This window comes from Mesocricetus auratus, unplaced genomic scaffold (genome assembly GCF_017639785.1).
Source record: "Mesocricetus auratus isolate SY011 unplaced genomic scaffold, BCM_Maur_2.0 Super-Scaffold_100676, whole genome shotgun sequence".
Classification (NCBI taxonomy): Eukaryota; Metazoa; Chordata; class Mammalia; order Rodentia; family Cricetidae; genus Mesocricetus; species Mesocricetus auratus.
In genome coordinates, this window is record NW_024429266.1 from 86,118,355 (window position 1) to 86,142,566 (window position 24,212).

The following is a 24,212-nucleotide window of genomic DNA, read 5'->3' on the forward strand; positions in this document are numbered from 1 at the left end:
ATCAACGACAGACAAGGTGCCACGTGTGGTGTGGCACGTCTGTAATCTCAGCACTTGGGGTGGAGGCAGGAGGCTACACACCCTGAAGGAGGGAAGGAGGGCAGGTCTGTGCTGGCCGAGCTTGAAACAGTTACTGGCAGGCACAGCAGGGAAATAATGTCTCTTTTGGGTTTTTGAGACAGGACTTCACATACCCCAGGCTTGTAGTGACCCCACATTGAGGGGCCATCATCTGTCGGGTCCAGGTGACTTGTCCTGTTTGCACCTAAGAGGGGGAGTGTAGATTGAGGACAAGAGATAGAGTCTGGAGCGCACCCAGTGAATACCAGGGTCTGTCCCAAGTTTATTACCCAAAGTTCTTAAAAACCCCAATCAAAAGGCAGGAAGGAAAAAGACTTCCTTACCATGATACAGAGAAAAGGCAAGCATAATTACCTTCTCAATACCCAAAACACCTAATAACCACACCCTAAACCAAATATCCTGTTGGTAAGGTAAAACATCCATTAGTTATCTCTTAGGCCAAATATCCTGTTGTCAAGGCAAGATACACAATAGTCACACGTAAGGCCAAACATTTTGTTGTTTAACCTTGAAAGAGCAATAGAGGTTTGAACTCTCTGACTTTATGTCAGGTTGAAGCAGAGCCATTTCTAGGGGCCCCCCAACACAGGCTGGAGTTGAACTCACTAAACAGTGAGTAAATCGTAAATCGCTGATTCTCCTGCTTCTGCCTCAGAGCTGGGATTGCTGGTCTGAAGGTGGGAGACACACCCTCAGATGACAGGGCATCTGTATGAGCCTTGAGGCCCTTCTGGGTTCTCCCCGGTGTCGCCCCAGGGGAATCTCCAAGCAGATACATACCTGTGTCTGATGTCAACAAACTGAACACTCGAAAATACTGTATGTTACATCAATCATATCTCAAGAAACTTGACTTTAAAAGGTATTTCATGCATACCAAATCGGCAATGTGAATCTAATAACGGAAGCCAGCTAGGGCACTGAGCATTGAGGCTATTAGTCCCTGATGGTAAAAGCATAAATCGACGCGCCAACTCCAGCAGCTGTTAGGAGAAATGTGCATTCCTTCCCATCTACACACCAGTCCTAGGCAGATAAATTAAAGACATTTTCCTATCTGTGCACTGAGACAGGAACAAAGCTATTCACTGCAGAGCTGCAGCGATGGGAGATTTCTACAGACTCCAGTACAGATACATCTCTGCCTTCTACAGTTCCAGTGAAAGGACCGTGGCTACAGAAATCAGCATCACAACAGGGCAAGCCGCCGGCTGGGCTGTGACGCTTTTCCTAACAGTCGTAGAAACGCCACTATAGTCTTGAGTGCAGGATGTCCCACGAACACCCACGTTAAAGGCATGGCTTGACACTTGGTAGTATTATTGGGAGATGGTGGGAATTTTACAAGGTGGAGCCTAGTGGGAGGTTTTTAATTCATTGGGGGCATGACCTGGAAGTGTCTTCCTCTTCCTTTGTGTTTCCTAGTTTTGAGATGAACAATTTTGCTCTGGCACAAGCTTCTACTCATCAAACACACAGAAGGAACGGCAGGGCCAACCAAGTATGACCCCCAGACCTCCCAAACTGAGTCTTTTCTCCCTGTAAGCTGCTTGTCGTAGATGTTTATCAGAGCAATGTAAAGCTAACAGGCACGAACATATATGTATGTGCATACATACAATTATTCTTGTCTCACTATGTAGCTCAGTTTGCCTTAGTGACACTGTGTAATCCAGACTACACTTGAATTTATGGCAATCCTCCTGCCTCAGCCTACCAAGTGCTGGAATTACAGGCATGTATGGTCACACTGGGTTTATAAACATATACGTACAATTTACTTATCTCTATGTATGAAGGGATATGTACATGCCCTGAAACCTGTGTGGAAGTCAGAATCCCACTTGTGACCACCGTGTGGGTCCCGGACACAAGGAAGTACCTCTGCCCTCTGAGTCACCTTCCTAGCCCCTAGATGGATTTTTAATGCTTAGAAGCCAGGAGGCAACCATTGCCTCGGGACATTTGTTTACACTGTGTGAAGATGTGTCATTGTGACTGGTTTAATAAAGAGCTGAACGGTCAATAGCTAGGCCAGGAGAGAATAGGCAGGATATCCGGGGAGTGAGAGGAAGAGGAGACCACCAGGAACACACAGAGGAAGTCAGACATACAGACTGAGAGGCAAAAAGCCATGCGGTAAAGCAGATTAGTAGCAGCAAATTAATTTAAGTTATAGGAGCTAGTTGGGAACAAGCCTAAGATAAAGGCCAAGCTTTCATAACAGTAAGTCTCCATGTCACTATTTGGTGGCTGGCATCCCACAAGAAAGTTCAACTACACATCGTTGCCGATTTCAGTAGGAAAGAGGCACCTGGTGAACTTAAAATGGTGTACGGGCACTCGCTAGTCTATAATCTATACTTTTGTTTGGGCCACGGAATCTTTCTATGCATTCCAGGATGTCCTGGAACTCAATATGAAGACCACATGTAGCTTTGAGCTTGAGGCGAATCTCCTGCCTCCGTCTCTAAAGTGCTAGGACAGCATGCTTGTATGGCCACGCCAGCTCTGTAATCTTTTTTATATTTTCATTCCCCCAGAGACTCTCTCAGGTGTAATTTCTGCCTCACAACTTTTTTAAAAAGCGTATTTCCTCCACCCCAATTCCACTGCATTTGAAAGGATCCCTAGCAGCATGAGCTAGCTTCAGACTCAGTGTGGACGTACACCCAGAGACCACCTGTGATCTCTACCTTCAGAGCGCTGGGATTACAGCCAGCACCGACACACCCTCGTAAAGCATGTCTCTTTTTCTACACATGCCCCATTTATTCTACTTAAGTTTTAGTAATTGTTATTCAAAGAAAACACATTTTGATTGGCATAAGAGAAGTTTCTTCATTTAAAACAAAAGTCTGAATTTTGTTTTAACTTTCAAGTCTGTCATATTTAAGAAAAATCCTTCAGGAGGTTTATTATAATGACTTACTACCAACATTTAAGTAAATTATACAGGTTAATTGAGAACAATCTGTTTTAAAAACCCATTGTATACTGTGTGCTATTAACTGGTGAAATTTAATTTGTATCTTTCTAGGAATTGAAAAGGAATCCTTTTCATTGAACTTAGTTCTTAAGTGACATACATAACAATAACTATCAATTAGGTTCAATTTGGTCTTTAATTTGGCTTTTGTAATATGAGTCAAAATTCCCTGTGCATCATTTACACACCCAAAGACAGAGTGAGCTGTACAGAAAGAACTGGAATCCCAGCTGAGTACCGAGGCACCAATACCACTGATTTCCCCTTTGTCTTCCCTGAACCGAAGACACTTGTGACCTGTGGAAATTTAAAAACTCAAAACAAACAAACAAAACCCCTAAGACAATTTATGCCATTGCTGGGCATGTGAGGTAAGGTCTCCCGCATTTACTTCACGCACGCTATGTCACATACACAGGTGCATGGAGCAGGGGGGTTCACATGGTGACAAGACAGACACAGAGCTGTCTCTGTTTGACTCTGGTGTGTCTCATGCAATGTCACCACCAGGTCCTTGGCGATCTCCCATGGCCACACGCTGCAAGCAAGTGAACAAAGGATGGGATTTCCACGACAGGCAGACGCCTGATGCTCCCTGGGCTTTTCTGTACTATCTAGGGTTCCCTTCTTCCTTGACAAAGTGTCCCTACCTGCGAAGCTACAGTTACTTAATGCCCTTGCTGAACACTGTCTGACCCGATGCCCTCATGGCCACCCTCATCTCCTGACACTCGTGACATTATGGCGGCTTCCTGACCTACAGCAACATGGTCCCTAAACTATCACACAGTCCTTGCCTGGCACTGCACAGCTAAAAAGCATGGTGTGCTCAAAACTGGGTACCCTTGAAAGAACTTAGAAAAGCTATCTACCCCCTCCAACATTTTTATTTTGATGTGTATGTGTGTGTGTGTGTTTTATATGCATGTGGTGTGTGCATGTGTCTGTATGCAGTGTGCTATATGCATGTGGTGTGTTCATCTCTGTACGTGTGTAGAGGCCAGAAGAGGAGGCTGAGGTTCTGTTAATCTCTGCTTTATTCCTTAAGACAGGGTCTTTCACTGAACCTGAAGCTTGCTCTTCTTTGTTTCAAGCTAGGCTGGCTAACCATCCAGTAGAGAGTCTCCTGTCTCTGCCCTCCCCACAGTCAGAGCACACTGGAGTTACCGATGTTCACAGCCACACCCGGTTTGACCTGGGTTCTGGGGATCTGAACTCAGGTCCTCACACTCACACAGCAAACACTCTTACAGATTGAGCCATCTCCCCAGCCCGACATATTTTATGGTTTTGTTTGTTTGTTTTTTAGTTAAAACAACTGCAAAGCATATAAATTACAGCATATTGTAAACACAACCTTCATATCTGAACTGATAAATATGAGCAGGGGGTGCAGCTCAATTGGCAGAGCACGCCTCCAAAGCCACAGAGAAACCCTGTCTCCAAAAAAAAAAAAAAAAAAAAAAAAAAAACAATTGGCAGAGCACTTGCCTCTCGGGCACAAAGCAGGAGCTTCCATCCCCAGGGCTGAACAAACCAGGAGCTCAAGCGACTAATGAGGGAGGATCGAGAATTCAAGGACACCACAGGCTACATCGCAAGTTCAAGGCCAGCTTGAGACAAATTAAAACCTAACCTCAAAAAATAAAATAAAGATTGCTTATAGTGGACAGAGAATAAACCTAACATCAAAGTTCCCACCACAAAGAAAGGACAAGTACATCAACTACGTGTCGTGACAGGCACGTTAGTTAGCCTGACTTAATGATTCCACAGGTAGCCTGGGTTCCAGCACCCTGGAGGAAGGGGCCGGTCAACCTCTGCAAGCTGGAAGGCAGCAGTGTCTACACAGAGCTGTAGGCTGGCCAGGGGTACACAGGGGAATCTGCCCCAAAAGCAGAATGATTCCACTATGTGAACACTCGCAAGGTCAACAGCACCCTAGAAATACAATTATGATGTGTCCTTTAGGACAAGTTTACAGTGCTGGGACCAAGCCACGGCTTCACAGGAGCTCAGTGAGAGTGTTAGCCCCAGTCCTAAGTCACATTGTTTTAGAAAAAGAAAACAATGGACCCTAACGGTATCTTCTGACCAATCAATTCCACTCTTTGTGTTGAAATCAAAGGACTGAGAATCAACTTACTTGGAGAAGGAATTGTTGCCCATCGTTAGAACCATGCATTTTCTCACTTTGTAGGGTGTGCTGCATAAGAAATTACTCAGCGCGTGAGCGGTGGTGGCACACGCCTTTAATCCCAGCACTCGGGAGGCAGAGGCAGGTGGATCTCTGTGAGTTCGAGGCCAGGCTGGACCGACAGCCTCCAAAACAATACAGAGAAGCCCTGTCTCGTAAAACCAAAATAAAACAAAAACAAAACAAAACAAAAAAAGAAATTACTCAGCAACATATACACAGTGCTTTTCCGCTTAATCGTACCGGTTTGGAGGGAATATGGTGCTCACTGGCTTGCTCCCCACGGCTCGCTCAGCCTGCTATCTTACAGAACCCAGGACCACCAGTCCAGGGATGGCACCACCACACTGGGCTCGATCCTCCCCCATTGATCACTAATTGAGACAATGCCTTACAGCTGGATCTCATGGAGGAGTTTCCTCAGCTGAGGCTCCTTCCTCTCTGATGATTCCAGAGTGTGTCAAGTCCCCAGAGTGCTAGGATTAAAGGTATTTGTCACCACATCCAACACAAATACATTTTTATTTCTTCTAGATTTATTTGTCTTATTGTACGAGCTGTTTCGCCTACATGGACAGTATGTGTACCATGTATATGCCTGGTCCCTGCAGGTCAAAAGACAATGTCAGAGCTGGGACTGGAGTTATACACAGATGGCTTGAACCTCCACATGGGCGCTGGGAATTGAACCTGGGTCCTCTGCAAGAGCAACAATGCCATTAGCTGCTGAGCTGTCTCTTCAGTCCCGCGAATAAATATTCTTAAGTTGGGAAGAAGAACAGAGTGCTTGTTAGGAAAATCGACTGGAAAAGGGCAACAGCAAGGATTTCCCAAAGCTGCCAGAAGACGGACTTGGATGTCCATACTAAAATTGAGACTTACTGAACTGGGCTTGGGACATTTTTGTTGTATGTTGGTTTTATCTATCAATACTTACATTAGATAGAAAGTAGAAACTTTTGAATTATTTGTTTATTCATTCAAAATATTAATAAACAAACCTGAGAGTGTAATATAGTTGGTAGAGAACTTGCCTAACACGCATGAGTTCCTGAGTTTGCATCCGTGCATAGCCTCAATAAGATACGGTGGCACTTGCCAGAGCTGAGGAGGCAGAGGCAGAGGCAGAGAGGCAGGAATATCTCTTTGAGTTCCAGATCAGCCAAGGCTACACCATAAAACCCTGCCTCAAGAAGTAAACAAAAGCCCTGCAGTGGAGGCACACATCTTTCATCTCAGCACTAGGGAAGGAGAGACAGGTGGGTCTCTGTGAGTCCAGCACCAGCCTGGTTTACAAAACAAGTTCCAGGACAGCCTCCAGAGCTCCAGAGAAACCCTGTCTCAAAAAACAAAGCCAAACAAGCAAAAAAAAAAAGTAAACAAAAATGGTGTTAGAGAGATGGCTTACCACTTAACAAGGTTATTGCTTTTCCAGAAGACCAAAGTTCAGTTTCTAGAACCCACACATGACAGCCCACAATTGCCTGCAATTCCAGTTTTCAAGGCATCTGGCGCCCTCTCCTGGCCCCACAGGTACCTGCACTCACATGCACATACATATACACACACACACACACACACACAATTTAAATTTTTTTATTTTTAACTATATGTATAAGGGTGTGTCTGTGTGTGCTGGTGCCCAGAGAGGTTAGAGGCACCCTCCACCCCGGAACTGGAGTTACAGGTGGTCATGAGCCAACTGATACGGGTGCTAGGAATTGAACTCTGGTCCTCTAAAAGAGCTGTGTGGACTCTTAACCAGTGAGCCATTGTTCCAGGACCCAACTTAAAAAAAAATCTTTAATGAAATAATTTTTAGGAAAAGAAGTTTTACTAGCCTTTTCATATTACTGCAGACATTTTTCTTTGACACTATACCAAAACTCAAAAGGCAATGATGGCTTCTCAGAGGGTAGATGGCATCTGTGACGTCACCGACCTCTGAACTGAGACGTCAGAGTGCACCGTTGTCTTCGATACTCCAGATGGGGTCTTTTGCAGCACAATTTTGTGTCATCTGGGATATATCAATGCGCTGAGTGATGCAGATTACAAAATGTTGACAGGGCTGTATGTGCAGCTGAGGCTCATACAGAACTCACCACGTAGTCTAGGCTAACCTTAAACCCTCAACCCTCCTACCTCAGCCTCCTGGGTGCTGGGACCACAGGCTCGCATCACCATTGCCAGGAAGTTTATAGTTGCTAATTCTTACCTTCAAGATCGAATTTTATCCATAGCAACAAATACTGCCCACTGTTCTTCTCCAACACTTTCCTCATGAATGTCAGAGAAAACAGTCTGCTCTGCCTTCAACCCCGAGTAAACGTGGAACATCAGAACATCAGTAGTGTTGGGAGTCGGGGCTGGTAGTTCAGCTCACACCTCAGCCACCTGCCAAGTGCTCTGCTTTGAGACAGTCCCAATAACCCACCACACACGGAAGTGCTTTCTGCAACCTCCTGTCATCGTACAGATTATTTCAAACCTACACCAGGGCTGGTGGAGCCACAATCCACAAGCTAAAACCCAGCGCTCTCGAGCACTGCAAATTTTTTTCTTTAATTATAAATATGTAGTAAGGGTCAAGTTATAATGAAAAGCTATAGTTTTGTTGCTTTCTCTAGGACATTCTTAGATGAACCCTTTTTAAAAACCAAATCCAGCCAGGCAGTAGTGGTGCACACCTTTAATCCCAGCACTCGGCAGGCAGAGGCAAGAGGATCTCTGAGAGTTCGAGGTCAGCCTGGTCTACAGAGAGAGTTCCAGGACAGTCAAGGCTGTTACACAGAGAAACCCTGTCTCGGAAAAACTAAACCAAACCAAGAAAAACCAAACAAAAAAACCAAGTCCATGATGGTGGAGAATTCAATGCTTGCCACAGTGGTTGTGCCACTTTGGTGACATCCATTGTGCCTGGCACTGAGGTATTCAGTTGATGCTGATGCCCTTCCTAGGCCCCAGCTCTACCCCTCTCCAGTGTCCCTGCCCACAGTGACACCACCTCTCCTATTCAGCGACCCTTGGGCTCTTCTGCCTCCTGAAAAGACGCTGAGGACCAAGGCCGTGTCTTCCTATGTGGCGGGGGAAGGGGGTAGAAACCATATATACAAATCACTGCCGTTTGGTGTTTTCTGAAACAGGGTCTTGCATTTACCCAAGCTGGCCTCAAATTCATGATCCTCCCGCCTCAGCCTCCCAAGTGCTGACGACACCAGAGTGGCTGACCACAGTAGGTTCAGCTTCCTGTTTCTCAGATGTATTTAATATTCATATAAAATCTCATAAACTTTAATGTTACTTACTTATTTATGTGTGTGCCACAGCATGCACATGGGAGGCCAGGGGGCAACTTGTGGGGGTCGGCTCTCTCCCTCCACATGTGATGTGGGTCCCAGGGGTCAATCTCAGACCACCAAGATTGGCATCAAAGGCCTTTTAGTCTCTAAACCAATGGTTCTCAACCCTTTGGGGGCAGGGATGAACGACCCTTTCACAGGGGTCGCCAAAGACCATTGGAAAACAGAGATATTTATATTACAATTCGTAACAGTAGTAAAATTACACTTATGAGCTAGCAACGAAAATAATTCTATGGTTGGGGGGTCTCCACAACATGAGGAACTGTATTAAAGCATTAAGCAGGTTGAGAACCACTGTGCTAAGACGTCTTAATGGTCCTGAAATCATAAACTTCTAATAGGTTGCTAAAGTGCCTGTCTCTTTTGTTTGTTTGTTTGTTTTTGTTTGTTTGTTTTTTGTTTTTTGAGACAGGGTTTCTCTGTATTGTTTTAGACTGTCCTGGAACTCACTCTGTAGACCAGGCTGGCCTCGAACTCACAGAGATCCTCCTGCCTCTGCCTCCCGAGTGCTGAGATTAAAGGCTATGCCTGACTGCATCCGTCTCTTATTTAACAGGACCTAGAGTTCATGAGTCCAGGTCACCCAAGCCCTCCCCATTCCCCACAGGCATTTAGCAGCACTGGGTACATGATGGCTGAACTCAGGGTACAGACTCTTAACTGCAACCAATTACTGACTGGACCCTGTTGTCTCCAACTCCAGCAGGGAACCTTCCAGGTTTCTGAGATGGAACCTGGGCATTGGCAGACAGATGTTATAAATGAGGGGAAGGGAGGGGATGCATATGCTCAAAATGCCTTGTATGTATCTATGAAATTCTCAGTAGCTGAATAAAATGAGAGAGAGAGAGAGAGAGAGAGAGAGAGAGAGAGAGAGAGAGAGAGAGAGACAGAGAGAGAGAGAGAGAGAGAGAGAGAGAGAGAGAGAGAGAGAGAGAAGCTTTTGACTTGCCTGGACTACATAGAAACTTCCATGTTAGCCTAGGCAATTTAGCAAGACCTTGTCTCAAAATAAAAACAAAACAAAAAACAAACAAACAAAGCATGAATCTGAGCATAGTGATGCAAGCTTTTAGTCCCAACGCTTGGGAGGCAGAGGCAGACAGATCTCTGTGAGTTCAAGGTCAGCCTGGTCTACATGGTGAGTACTATGCAGCCAGAATTACAAGTGAGACCCTGTCTCAAAACCAAGCCAACAAATAAAAGCATGAGAATCGGGCAAACCTTAAATGACTAGGATGATTGCTGGCTTGTGAGAACTGGGTTTCCCTTATCAAGCACATAAAGCAAACAAATGCCCTCAGTCCACCCTAGCCATGAATGGGTATGTTATGGTAAGGAAAGCAGAACAGTTTGTGCGTCGGGATGCTTCAGCAGGATCCAAGGTCAGCATCTGATGCTAGAAACAACTTTGAGTCGTTAATCTCCTGAGACACCCGAGAAGGTAGCACAATTGCCATGCTGATTCTATGAAGTAGGAAACACAGGTCCAGGGAAGCTATGAATCCCGAGACTCTGAGCTGGGCCTCGAGGAAAACATACAAGCTTGGGTCAGGCCTGGTGGGAGAAGTCTGTCATCCCAGCTGAGGCTGGATGACCACAAGTCCTGAGTGGGCTACAGGACTCAAAACCAGCCGAAGTAACCTAGTAAGATTTTCTGTCAAGAAAAAAAAAAGATTAAAGAAAAGATTTAAACATACAACTCAAAGTTAGAACTTTTGCCTAGCATGTGTGAACCCCTAGGTTCAAGACTCCTCAATCACCAACATGTGTGAACTCAGATCTGAGTGAGGTCATCACTTCGGAAGGCCTTGCTGTTTAAGACAGGGTCTTGTGTAGCCCAGGTGGGTCTCAAACTTGCACTCCTGATCATCTTGCTCTGTCTGCCAAGTTCTGGGCTCATATGCATGCACCATCATGCCCTGATGAAGGTCATGTCACAACCGCTCGACTCTGTCAGACGATGTGTACAATAACCCTAACAGCTACCTTTCAATGAAACCTTAGACACAGACACTGAAACCTGAATACCATATAATGTGTGGTAGCTTGAATATAACTGCCCCCCAATCTCATAGGGAGTGGCACTATTAAGAGGCATGGCTTTGTTGGAATGAGTATGGCCTTGTTGGAGGAAGTATGTCACTATAGGGGTGGGCTTTGAGGTTTCCTATGCTCAGATACTGCCCAGTGTCTCAGTCAACTTCCTGTTGCCTGCAAGATGTAGGACTCTCAGCTTCTCCTCCATAACCATGTCTGCCTGCTTGCTGCCATGTCCCACCACAATGATAATGGACTAAACCTCTGAAATTGTCAGTGAGCCACCTCAATTAAATGGTTTTTTTTATATAAGAATTGCCATGGTCATGAAGTCTTTCACAACAATAGAAACCTTAACTAAGACACAATGTTAAGTCACAAAATTCTTCAGAGTTTTGTTTGGTTTGTTTTTAAGTGTTTGGGGCTTTTATTTGAGGCACTACTCCTGCCTGAGACTTACAAGTTTATACACCAAGAACCTAGTTTTTCTTTTTCTTTTGCTACTTAAAAATCTTACCAGTGAGCTGGGTGTGATGGGATGCACACAAAATTCCAGCATATTTTATACTTCTATAAACTCACAACCAAACCATATGATTAAAATAGTATGGATTGCCACTTGCCTATGCATTGGTTCAATGAACACAGTAGAAAACAGTGTTCATTTAGTTATCCATCTGTGTGTGTGCGTGTGAGTGTGTGTGTTGGGGGGCATACAATAAGACACCCTAAGAATTGGAATAATAGTGAGTTTGAGAACAGCCTGGTCTACAAAGCTAGATCCAGGACAGCCAGTACTACACAAAGAAACCCTGTCTGGAAAAACAAACAAACAAACAAACAGAAGAATTGGAAAAATACAGCCAAGAAAGTTTAAAATCTACTTAAGGGTTTGGTATCCATTCATCATGTACACACACGCACATACACACATACACACACACACACACACACACACACACACACACACACACACACACTTTATTATAGTTATTACCTCCCATTACTTGGTGAAGTTGTCCTCAGGCCCACGAGTATGAGGGGTCACTCTGGCTTGACCACTCACTGAATAGTGAATACAATTCTCCCTATGAGATCTGCCTCCCACGTTAAGGTTTTATGAGAAGTGTCCAGCAGAGAAAACCCCAGGAAGTGGTTGGTGACCTTTGAGTGTTCTTTCGGGAATGTTCCATGCACGATACACATACGTGTATGAGAATCAGAGACCGTTTTCCACACTGTATGACTGAAGCCGCCCTGTTGAAACGGTCTCAGACATATGCTCACTGAATGAAGCATGGCTTACTCACACACTGGAACACTACACAGATATTAAAAAGAACGAGAGTGTCAGGTATGGTGTCATACACCTATAACCCCAGTGCCAGGGAGGTAGACGACCAGGATTTCTGGACCAACCTGGGTTATACTACCAGATTCTGTTAAGAAAGAAAGGGAAGAAGGGTTCCAAGATGCACTGTTTAAGTGATAAAAGCAAACTCTTGGGGGCCAAAGAGATGGGTCAGCAACTGAGGGTGTGTGCTCTTGCAAAGGACCTATGTTTACTCCCTGCACCCATATCAGGCGGCTCACAACCACCTGTAACTCCAGTTCCAGGGGACCTGGTGTTTCCGGTCTCCACAGATGCATGCGCGTATTCACACCTACACGCAGACGCGCTAACACACACAGACACACCCACACCCATACACACACAGCTTAAAAAGTCTTAAGGTAAACTACTGAACAAGATTGTAGCATAAGCCCAGTTATACATATTTTAACATATGTATAATGCACACTTATACATGTGTTTGCATGTATGTGTGCACATATGTGTATCGTGCATGGAACATTCCTGAAAGATCACTCAGATACCGGAAGTGGAGCAGATCAAGAATTCAAGGTCACCCTCAGCCACACAGCAAGTTTAGAGCCAGCCTGGCTTCCATGAGGAAATTCATGGGGCCTGGGGAGAGGGGGCATGCTATTGCTTGACATTCTACACCCCCAACACGCACACGCACACATGCACACACATGTACTAGGGTGAAGTTTCCATTAAAAACAGATAAATAAAAAGAGCATTTAAAATGACTTGACTCACCAAAATGAGGGGAAAAAAAGCCCTTTATTAGAAAAAACAGGCATCGACAAAAACAATTTTCCACAGAAACATCAAACTGACAGCAGTCATAAAACCCTCCCCACACTTAAAAGTTTGGGGGTGAAAGAACAGAGTTTAACTGAGGTCCTGGGTTATGTCCAATCTTATCAGAGATCTATTAATTACCAACTTGTGCAAGTAACAGCCTTATCTGCCAAGTGAAAACCCATAGACCTTTCATCTGCAATTTCAAATACTGCTCTTATTTTTAACACACTCCAAGGCCTATTGGGTTTATGTAATATTGAACACAAAGGCAGTGGAAATAACACAATTGATTTTTAAATTTCCATCACCTCGGCACTCCGTTTCTGACTGATAAAATTTTCTTAACAGGGGCTTAAAGTAACACAAGAAAGTTAAAACGTTCTACAAGCTCCTCAAAATCTTAGCACCCACCGCAAAGCAATACAAACGAAAGAGCAAAATCCCCACACGAAACAACTGCAACAAAGAACCAATAAAGAACAGATCAGAGTTGTCATACGACTTTGCAATGCCAAACTGACAAAAAACTCAGAGCTTATCTACGGGGACTGATGGAGAGGACCCAAGTCCATGGACAAAGGGGGCAGACACAGCCATGACAACCGGGCCTGCCTGCCAGAAGTCAGACCTTCTCACAAGCAGCTATCAAAGCGTACATTTTTATAAAACAGGCACCAATGTTTAGTAATCTTTTCCATCTCTTAAAAAGGATTTACTTACTTTTAGTTTATGTGTATGACTGGTTTTTTGCCTACATGTAGGCCTGTGTTCCACGGAGGCCAAAACAGCGTGGCAGATCCCCTGGGACTAGAGTTGCAGATTTTGTCAGTCACCACGTGGATACCTAGTCCTCTTCCAGGGTACCTACTGCTCTTAACCACCGTACCAGCACGGGGTCTCACTAAGCAGCTCAGGGTGGCCTCAGATGTGCAGGCTTCCTGCTTCAGCTCTCTTAAGTGCTGGGACTGTAGACATGTCCCCGTGGGCCAGGCTGATGCTCAGTTCGTGTCACAAGGTAACTTGTCTATATGCCCCAGAGCCAAGAAGAGCAGGAAGCTCGACTACAGCTAGAAGGCGAAACTGCCGGGAGAATCTACTTGACCTGATCACTCACAGAAAGCGAGAAGAACACGCTCACCCAAGGACTGATTTGCCACCACGTTTGTTCATGGGGGGGGGGGCTGTGAGTGCCTTCACTATAGAGCTGTACTGTGATGACGTCACGGTCCTCTCACCGAGGTGGCTTCAGTCACACAGCAGCACGGGAAACGCTCTCTGACTCCTTTCTCATCGACCCTCTGGGTTCCTCCTCCCAATACCCCAAAGAGGACGCAGACCCCACCACAGACAAGAACTGTATTCAGTGCTCGGTATGTGTGAGCTGAAGAGATCACACCAGAGGCACCACGATGCCTGCAGGCCCCAGGACAAATCCCTTGGCCGCATCTCACACCGGCCCAGTCCAGTGAACCCTCGCATACGGAAGGTCCCCAAGACCCGGAACTGAAGGACGGGCTTCACAGCCAACGGTGCTCTTGGCAACCGTTAGGAGGTGGAGCCCACGAGAAAGGAATTCGGTCACTGGAATAGTATCCTTGAGTGGGATACTGGGACACTGGCCCCTTCCTACGCCCTTTGCTTCCTGGACATGAGGTGAGCACTGTCCCATGTCTTGTGCCCCAGGCATGATGGGCTAGACTGTTATAGGCCCAAAGCAACAGCAACAAAAGACCATGGGTTGACTCCTAGAACCCATAAGCAGAGCGAAACCATCCTTCCTTTCAAGTTGCGCCCCACATCTGTTCTAGGAGATGTTGTAAAAGGAATCCACCGCTGGACTCAGTCCCATCTCTCCTCACCTTCTCCACAACGGTGCCCCTAGGTCAAGGCTCACCTTCCTCATTGACAAGGTTGTATATAGCACCTGTCCTTGGTCCCCAAAGGGCTGGGGACTTGGCTTAGCAGGTGCTTGCCAACATACATGAGGACTCTGGGCTTATCATAGCATTTCAGATATATAGATACTGACTATATAAATCAAATACATCAGAACATGTATATTTCTTTTAAAACCTTTTGGGGGTGGCTGGAGAAATAGCTTAGTGGTTAAGAGCACTTGTTCTTAGAGAGAACCTGGCTCTGATTCCCAGCACCCGCCTGGTAACTCATAACAATCGTTAAGTCCAGTTCTAGGGGATCCCATGTCTTCTGACTCCCACAGGCACCAGGCATGCATGTAGTACACATACATACATGAAGGCAAAGCATACATAAAATAAATCTAAACAAACAAAACCACTTCTGGGTCTGGAGAGATGGCTTGGCAGTTAAATGCACTGACTGATCTTCCAGAGGATCCAGATTCAATTTCCAGAACCCCCACGGCAGCTCACAACTGTCTGTGATTCCAGTTCCAGGGGATCTGACACCCTCACACAGACATACATGCAGGCAGAACACCAAAGTACATAAAATAAAAATAAACTATTTGAAAAAGAAAAAACCTCCCGAAGCTTGTATCATGCTTGAAAGAAAATGCCAGCTCCTTCCACATGGGGTGGTCCTCTGCTCCCCGTCAACTTCCACATGATCTGTTTTGGGAATAAATTCTAGCCCAGATAGGCAGTCCTTCTATTCTGTAGATAAGCTGGGCCTGTTGCCTCCTCAAAGCCTTTGTATTTACGGTTCTTCCTGTCCAGAATCCACCCTTCCCTCTAGTCTAGTTCCCCACAGCTCTCTCTCTCATATCCAGGATCCAACGTCACCTTTTGCAATCTGAAATTCTTATGCACCTATTTAATGTGCTTTCTGTCTCCCCACTATCAACAAGTTAAAAAGCCCCAAAAGAGTAGGAACGGCATCTAATGAGCTCATGCACCCACACAGCCTACCACAGCCACGGAAACTTACCAAGCAATGACTGCACAGAATCCCCCCACCCCACCTCCAGAAGAGGTTTCACTATGTAGCCCAGACTGGCCCATACCCAGCCTCATGATAATTTTTTAAATATCATCTTTTTTTTTCTCAATAAACTCCAAAAGTCTACTAGAACATTAGGCCGTGGTGGTTGTCTTTTAATGCAGGTCTTAAATGAGAACAAAGTTATGTCTGTTCATAAAGAACTAATCCACAACTTTAACCCTAACAGTTCTTTAAACTGTGTGGTGGTAGAAGGAAATGACCCCCCAAAGAGAGTGGTGCTATTGAGAGGCATGGCTTGGAGGAAGTGTGTCACTGTGGAAGAGGCCTTTGAGGTCTCACATATGCTCAAGCCACACCCATTGATTCAGACCACTTCCTGTTGCCTGTACATTAAGATGCAGGACTCTGAGCTCCAGCACCATCTCTGCCTGCACGCCACCATGTCCCACCGGGACCAAACCTCTGAAGATGTGAGCCACCCCAATTAAATGTTGTAAGAGTTGCCATGGTCATGGTGTCCTCTCCACAACAATTGCAAACCTCGCTAAGACACACTGTAACAAAAGATGTATGCCAGTCTGGAGAGATGACCCTTAGTAAGATAGCTTCCAGAAAACCATGAGCTTCTGAGTTCAGAGCCCCAACATCCACATAAAAACAGGGTACGGTCCTGTTGCTGGCCAGTCAGCGAGCTATCGGAATCCATCAGCTGACAGTGACAGACCATGTCTCAAATAATAAGGAGGAAAGTGGACAGGCAGTGGTGGCACACATCTTTACTCCCAGCACTTGGGGAGGCAGAGGCAGGCGGATCTCTGTGAGTTCGAGGCCAGCCTGGTCTACAAAGCTACACAGAAAAAAGGGGGGAAAAAAAGGTGGAAAGTGACTTCTGATCTCTACATGCACACAAACATACCTCTGTGTGAGCACATTACACACACACACACACACACACACACACACACACACACACACACACAGCCGTCTGGTATGACAGTACACATCTGTAATCCCAGCATGTAGGAGGTAAAGTTAAGCAAGAGGATGAATAACTCAAGGTTACCCTTGGATATGATCGATTCTCAAGCTACCCTGGGCCATATGAGAGGCTGTCTCAACACCTACCCACTCCAGGGCTCCCCAAAGGAAGGCATGTAGCAGTATGTTCCTGAAATCCCAGTACTGAAGAGGCTGAGGCTGGAAAATTGTCAGTTTGAGCCACATTAAGACTGACTCAAAAATAAAATGGCGGCGGCGGGGGTGGGGGGCTATGGGTGAGTTTACCTGCCTTCTAGGGCTTTGCATCAAATCTGCCACAGGAACCACAGTGTGTTCATGAGGAAATGGCATCTAGGAAGGCCACACAGATGACACATAAACTGTACAAACCAGTAACCCCTCAAGGTTGGGAGGAAACAGCCCGTGAATGCTTCGCATAGAACCTGATTCGGGCTTGAATGATCATTTCATTGGTTGGAAACTGCATTGTGAGGGGCACAGAGGTGTCTTGGGGACAAATGAGCAGGATAGGCCGGACAGACAGATGGATCCTGGGAGTGAAACCGAGAGTTCCCAGCTCCTGGTCAGGTCCTGCAGCTTCTGTCTTTACAGGGCTCTGGAGGCATCTCAATTCTTCCTAGTACAGTCCGGGGTTGCCATCTAGTCTCTACTCTCACAAGCCCAGAGCCATACAAGCTCTTAGACCCCACACAAAGTCTTCCCGCCTCTTTCTGTTTTTTGCAGAGTTGGGAATCGAACCCAGGGGCTTTTGCTCTCACAAGCCCAAAGCAATACAAACTCTCAGACCCCACACACAGTCTTCCAAACTCTTTTTGTTGTTGTTGTTGTTGTTTCTGTTTTTGTTTTGTTTTGCAGAGTTGGGAATTGAACCCAGAGGCTTTTGCACAAGCGATTTAGTACTTAGCTAACATCTCCAGGCCCTGCTCCTTTTTTGGGACAGGGTCTCACTACGCTGGAGCACAGGCTCCAACTCCTGACCCTCCTGCACTGAACATGCGTGGAAGGGACGGCAGCTGTGTGCCGACCCCACGCCCAGTCCTGTGTCCAATCTCCTCCCTCTCTGATCACGGAACATACTGAACACGTTCTCTATTTCCTATGGATGATGTCTCAGCACAAATGATACAAACCAGCTGAGAGCTAGCCACGCACAGCTGTGAGACTGAGTTCTTCACATTGCTGGTATAGGCTCACCTCACACTCTTTCACTGGATTCCCAGTCCCCAAACATAACATACAAGTTTCATGCCTGTGCCCACGCTGTTCCTTTTGCTGGGAAAACTCTCCTATTTCGTTCTTAAGCAAGACACAGGATGGTGCAGGTTGCATAAACCAGTTTATGTAAGTGACGCCCCCTGCCAGTGTCGGACACTGCACAACCTTTCAAGAATGGCTTGTTTCCACCCTCCATGGCCTTGAAGGCTTTCTCAGGATAATTTGACTCTTGGAAACCCAATGGGCCTCTTAGTCCTGCATCAACTTCTCTTTACAAGAAAGTCACAGTATTTGGAACAGCTGAGTCGAACAAGTGGACACTCACAAAAGACACAAATTAGGAGGAGATGAAACAAGCCTGGTGAGCTGCACGGCTCAGGCATGAATAATAAGGGCTGGACACTTGCCTAGCAGGTTACGGTGAACGTCAAGTCTCCAAGAGGAGGGGACTTTGGCTTTATTTAGTGGATTTCAGGTCAAAGGGTCAGAAGGATTTAGACTCATTTTAGCTGCCACAGGCTGGCAGGGACTGAGAAACTATAAAATTTCAGCCCAGGGGGCTGCCTGTGCAATGTACATCCTCATTCGGCTGTCCCCCAGTGTACCTGGGATTACAGACACTGGCTTTCTTATACCTACACTCATAGAGAGAAGTTTAAAACTGGGCCATTAAGCCAAGAAAAATATGCATTTGCCTGAAATATCTGTGTATCTAGGAAACAGTCTGACTTGAATAATTATATACATACTAAGATCCGTATACACAAATTAAGCTTACTCTACCTCCTTCCTTTGCAGCCTCCCCCTCCCCATCTCTGCCTCTTCTCTTTCTGGTTTTTTTTTTTTAATCTAAAATAAGTGTTCATCCTAATACTTTACATGAATTGTCTTTCTTCCCAAACTCCCTCATTCCTTCAAAAGAAACAAAGTAACCACTCACTTAGCTCCCTGGTCTTGCCTGCTTCTCTAAGTGTAGTCAGCTCCCTCAGAATCTGTACTTAGGGTACACCCCTCCTGTTTCCTTTACTAACGAGCTCCGGCCATCACTAACCTGCACATTCTGCGTCTACTGATTACTCACGTCAGTGCCGCTCAACTCATGGCTCTTTTTTTCCTATGACCCTCGCCAAACAACAACAACAGCAAATCAAGTCACTTACTTAAACATAGAAATTAATTTCACTGTATCACTGGGGCACCAAGGAAGTAATCCCTATCTGGGAAGTGAAAACACAACCGAACACACACAAAACATTATAATGAGCTTCCTAATTTACTTCTTTCCCAAGCACAGATCTTGGCTCTCACGCCAGGGTGGCACACAGGTAATGGACTCTGCCACCGGCCCATTGTGCTTGCTCCTAAGATTTATACAGACGCCTTTACTCCCTCCAAAGAGTCCCGTGGAAGCAATCCACTGCTGCGTCAACAAACACCACCTAGCATACCCAGGCCCATCAGAAAAAAAGATTACAGGTGCCACCATGACTTGAGAGTGAATGGAGGAAAAAAAAAAGCCTAATACAAGGAAAGAGGCTGGAGAGGGGGAATTCGTAAAAGAGATTACACAGTTTGGGTTTTATGCCCAAAATGGCTGTCTCCTCTCAAAGTCCAACTTTAGTCTGCTTATTCCTCCCACCAAATATGCAAAATAAACTCACTTGTTCTAAAAACAGCAAAGTGTTATCGCCATTAAGAGGTAAGTAGGAACCCAGGAAAGATTCCTTTTCCTTTCATCCTACTGGAGGGAGGGGGGGGTCACATCAACTACCGAAACCTGTTTCTGGGTTTGGGGAACTTTGGATTTTTCTGCTCTCCCAAGCTAATAGTTATCCTTATTTCCTTCCCCACACTGAAGACCCTCTAAACGAAACCGTAAATCTTAAACACTACACAGTGGACAAGAATTTGCTAGGCCCGTAGTCAGTCGGAAAGCAGAGAAGAAAAGGGCACAGACATCCATTATTCAGAGTCGAACGCTAAATCAGCCTCCTTTATAATACGGCAATTCCATCCCAGCACACATTAAGCCAGGGGCAGGGTGTGCAGAGCCTGTGGGCAGCGCAGCAGGACCACATTTCTGTGGAACAAGACATCATCTTTGCAAACACCACCCGTATTGGCACATATTTCAAAGTGCTCTTAGCTCAGATTGGATCGTCGGGTAAATTACTGTATATTAGCAATAAAAGTTTAGAGAAACCTCGTTAGAGGACTGCTATTTGCTTAGAATTATACTACAAAGCCTGGGGTGTGTGGGGGGCGGGGTACCCTAAGAGGTGAGGCCCAAGCACACCGGCAGACTGTGCCTAGGAAAGGGGCGGGGTTGGGGACCCACACATCCCTGAGTTGGAGCTCCAGGGGCCTCCTGAGGCAGGAACAAGCCTGGCAAGGGCCACCAGGCAGACAGGACGGAGACTGGACGGACGGACTGACGGACGGACGAACGGACGGGACAGGACGGACTGGACGGGCAGAGAAGCAGTGCGTCCTACCCGGAGGGCTCCCTCCCAGGGCCGGCGGAGTACCTGCTCCGGTCATCCAGGCTGCGGTTGTCGGCGGCCGCCGCGCGCCAGTCGGGCAGCGTGCTGGCGCACAGCACCACCATGGACACGATCACGAACACCACGGACACGCTGGCCAGGATCTGCGCGGCCAGCGACGACGTGGGCTCCTCGAAGGTCCGCCGCATGCGCTCCAGCCAGCGCCGGGAGGGAGCCGCCTCGGGCCCGGCGGGGCGAGCCTGCTCGCGGCCCAGCTCGTCCGCGGCGTGGAAGGTGTGGGTGTCGGACATGCGGTCGTCTAGGCGGCGCTGGCAGCAGTACTCCAGGTGCGCGCCCTCCAGGCCCCAGTAGATCATCTCGTTGTAGAAGGAGAGCTCGCACATCCGCGGCGCGAAGCGCAGCTTCCCGTGGCCGCGCACGTACAGCAGGATGAAGCCGAAGGCCTCCGAGTGCCGGTCGAAAAAGTACTCGTTGCGCTCCCGGTCGTAGTCGTCGCACACCTCGAGCACGTCGCGCTCCGAGCGGCAGCCGTGCAGCCGGCTCACACGGCGCAGCGGGAAGTCCTTGAGCAGCTCCCGGGACAGCGAGTACCGGGCGCCGCCCACGTTCAGCACCACCGAGGCCGCCCCGCCGCGCCCGAAGGTCATGGCTGGCCGCCCCGGGGGCCTGGCCACCGAGCGCACCGGGTTGGCCGCGCCGTCGGGGCCCGCGCTCCCCCGGGGCTCGCGCCCCGCGCCGCCTGGGTCCCCCCGCGGTGTCAGTGCCGCCGCCGCCCCGCGCTCCCGGGTTCGCTCTTCGGGAATCTTAGTGGGTGTCCGCGGCTCCAGGCGGTGCCGGCCTCCCGGAGGGCGCGCGGTAGCCGAGGCGCCGTGGGTAGGGCTCCCTGGTCCCCGATGCACGCAGCCCGGCAGCCGTCCAGAGGCCAGAGGCAAAGTGAGAGGGCTCGGCGGCGGCGAGGAGCGGGCTCCGAGAGGCGGGGGCGGGGCCTCCCTCGCCGTCCTCCCTCGCCGTCCTCCTCCTCGCCCGCCGGCTCCGCGCGCTCCGCTCCCTCCGCGCGCACCTCCTGCCCGCCCGCCCGCGCCCGCCCGCACCTCCCGGCTCGCTCGGGCTGGGATTCCCCGGCGCCCCGCCCCGGACCTCGGGCTCCCCGCCTCGTGACGCCGTGCGCCCCCGCCCGCAGTGGCCGGGAGGGCTGCGCGGGGCGTGATGCGAGCTGCGGGGAGCGCCGGGGCCATCGGGATGACCCGCGCACCTCCCCCCCAGGCTCCTTTAAACCGTCCCCGAAGGGAGGGGCGGGAAAGAGGGGTGCAGAGGTGAGGACCAAGGTGCGGGGTTTGAAGTAGGGAGCAGACGGCGGCATCTGGATGAGCCATTGCCAGAGACTGTTCGGAACCCGGGTCGGCTTCTAAGGCTGCCCCAGAGGATTTCTCAGAGCAAGCAGCCTAGTCGCGGCTTTGCTTGCCGACTTTGAGCTTCCTCTCCGCGCGTGGGGCGCCCCACGTGCGGTGCGCTCCGAAGGCGGCCGCGCACCCAGCCCACCCACCCCCCCAACCCGTTCCGCGCCCGCGATTCCAGGGGCCTGCAGACCCGCCCCGGCTCCCCCCTTTTTCCCAGCCTCGGGTCCTGAGAGGGCACCTACACCGCTCTCACGATGCCTCCCTCCCGCGGAGTGGGGTGGCATTCTGGAGAGAATCTTTCACTGGCAAAACAAGAATGTCTCATTGCCTCCTCGGTCTTGCATTCTCCTTTTCATGCTATCTCGATGTCCACTCCTCCCCTCCCCCGTTGCACCCCCCCATGCGACTGCGGCACCGGCCCTCCAAATGCAGAGACCGTCTTAAAGCTTGGTGAAGCCAACCACACTGTGCAAAGCCAAGGGGAGTGGGGTTCGACTTGGCAGACATTATTTTAAACAGCAGTTCACACATGCGACACCGGCAGCCCAGACGTCAAAGGCAAGAAACAGGTGAGTCGTGTGTAAGGGAAACGATATCTGAAAGAAAAAGATAAATGAGGAGGGTAGAGGGAAGCGGTCTTATGACCACAGAGTACCTGGGGAAGGGTTTTTACTTTCTCTCCACTTTTTGTAATTTTTGTAGGACTGCCCCGTGCCCGCTAGAGGTCACCATAAAGAGCCATTTGCTCTGGTTCTAGGGTTGATACCTTAAGGAAAACACAGCAGCTTGCAAATTTGAGTTCTGTCTCTTGACAAAGTTACCCTCGTTGGTTCTTGGAGACCTCTTTTTGGAGAATGAAATCTCAGTAAACTGTTTATCCCTAGACTCGGACGATTTGTGTGTGGAGTTTTTTTTTTTAAGCACTTAATGTGATTAAAAGCTCAAAAAAGGAGAGTTGTTTATCTGCTAAGTAGCTACGAAGCAAGGAAAACATCCTGAAGGAAGAGAATTCAATACAAAATGGAAAGGAAGTGTTGGCCGTGAGTTGGCAGAAAGGGCCAATGATTCCAAGTAGCAGGTTGGCAACCGTAAAAGCTAATGCATTAGCCTGGCTAAAACAATGGGGGTTCTAAGGAGCTGTGTCCACCCTAGGCTGTCTGCAATGGGGGTTCTGAGGAACTGTGTCCACCCTAGGCTGTCTGCAATGGGGGTTCTGAGGAACTGTGTCCACCCTAGGCTGTCTGCAATGGGGGTTCTGAGGAACTGTGTCCACCCTAGGCTGTCTGCAATGGGGGTTCTGAGGAACTGTGTCCACCCTAGGCTGTCTGCAATGGGGGTTCTGAGGAACTGTGTCCACCCTAGGCTGTCTGCAGTGGGACCCCTGACGCTTTACTAACGAGGGGCTAGATGAAAGCCTTGCTTCAGGAAGATGCTCTTCCCTGTGGGCTATACCAAAGAAAAGGCCCTTTCAGCAAGTCAGGAATAGAAACCCCAACCTCATGTCAGTAAAAATGAAGGTCAGATAGGGGAAAGCCAGGCCGGTATCTAGCAAGTCTTGGTAATGGATAGATATATCACAGGACACAGTGACGAAAGAGAGAGAAAAAGAGTTAGCAGGTGAGAGCCAGCCTGGCTTTACACCAGTAAGAGCACATTCATCAGGAAGTTGTTAAAAAATACTTTCCAAAAACATCACAAACAACACAACGGCTATTGTGTTGGTTACTTTCCTGAACAGTACTATATTTATTTCCTGTGTTCTCTATTCAAAGTCCCTTTACAGTCTGCTGTTGGAAGCAGTTAGAGAAATATGTCTTTTTAAATTAAATTTGAGCTTAGGAAACAAATTAATTTGATGAGAGTGCAGTTCGTGTTTCATAAGTATGTCTTCACGATATTTCTTGGTGAGATAGGTTTAAATCATTTCATTTGTTTCGAAAGTAATATTCTTAGTTGATTGTAATATCATTAGCCACTATGGCAACAGCTATACCCAAATCATTTTCTTAAACAACATGTACAGAAAGATGCAGAAATGATGGGTTTGTCTCAGTATAATCTGATTTTGAAAACAATCCTGCTTCATTATATTCTGCGAAGACGGTTAAGCTGAGAGTTAGTATTCCTGAGTTCTTGTCTGGGTTCAAGACGGTATCTAGGGCCTTCATATATAAATCCCCGGCATGCATTAAAATTCAGAAGCATCAGGCAGGATGGAATGTAGAGTTTTTTAATGCTCAAGTTTAATCAGCCCATTTTAAGGGTGAGTAACAGAGATGTGTGGCAGCTGTGGCTGGAACTTGCTGGAGGATCCTCCAGCA

The 24,212-nt window shown here is 47.7% G+C and overlaps 1 protein-coding gene and 1 long non-coding RNA gene across 3 annotated transcripts in view; one reads left to right on the plus strand and one right to left on the minus strand.

Moving 5' to 3' along the window:
* The window catches only part of Kcng3 (potassium voltage-gated channel modifier subfamily G member 3), a 48,225-nt gene extending 26,750 nt beyond the window's left edge, over positions 1-21,475 (minus strand). The window contains exon 1 of one of the 2 annotated variants that reach the window (XM_040738823.1): positions 20,519-21,475. In XM_040738823.1, coding sequence (XP_040594757.1) covers positions 20,519-21,141 — 623 coding nt within the window. In that variant the 5' untranslated portion in view covers positions 21,142-21,475. Of the gene's footprint in view, positions 1-20,485 lie in introns of both variants that reach the window. The other variant, XM_005077251.4, reaches the window with a different exon arrangement.
* Positions 21,476-21,674: 199 nt separating this feature from the next.
* LOC121136935 lies at positions 21,675-22,782 on the plus strand. Its single transcript, XR_005874124.1, has 2 exons — positions 21,675-22,460; positions 22,594-22,782. It is a non-coding gene; the product is annotated as an uncharacterized LOC121136935 (long non-coding RNA).
* Positions 22,783-24,212: the final 1,430 nt, after the last annotated feature.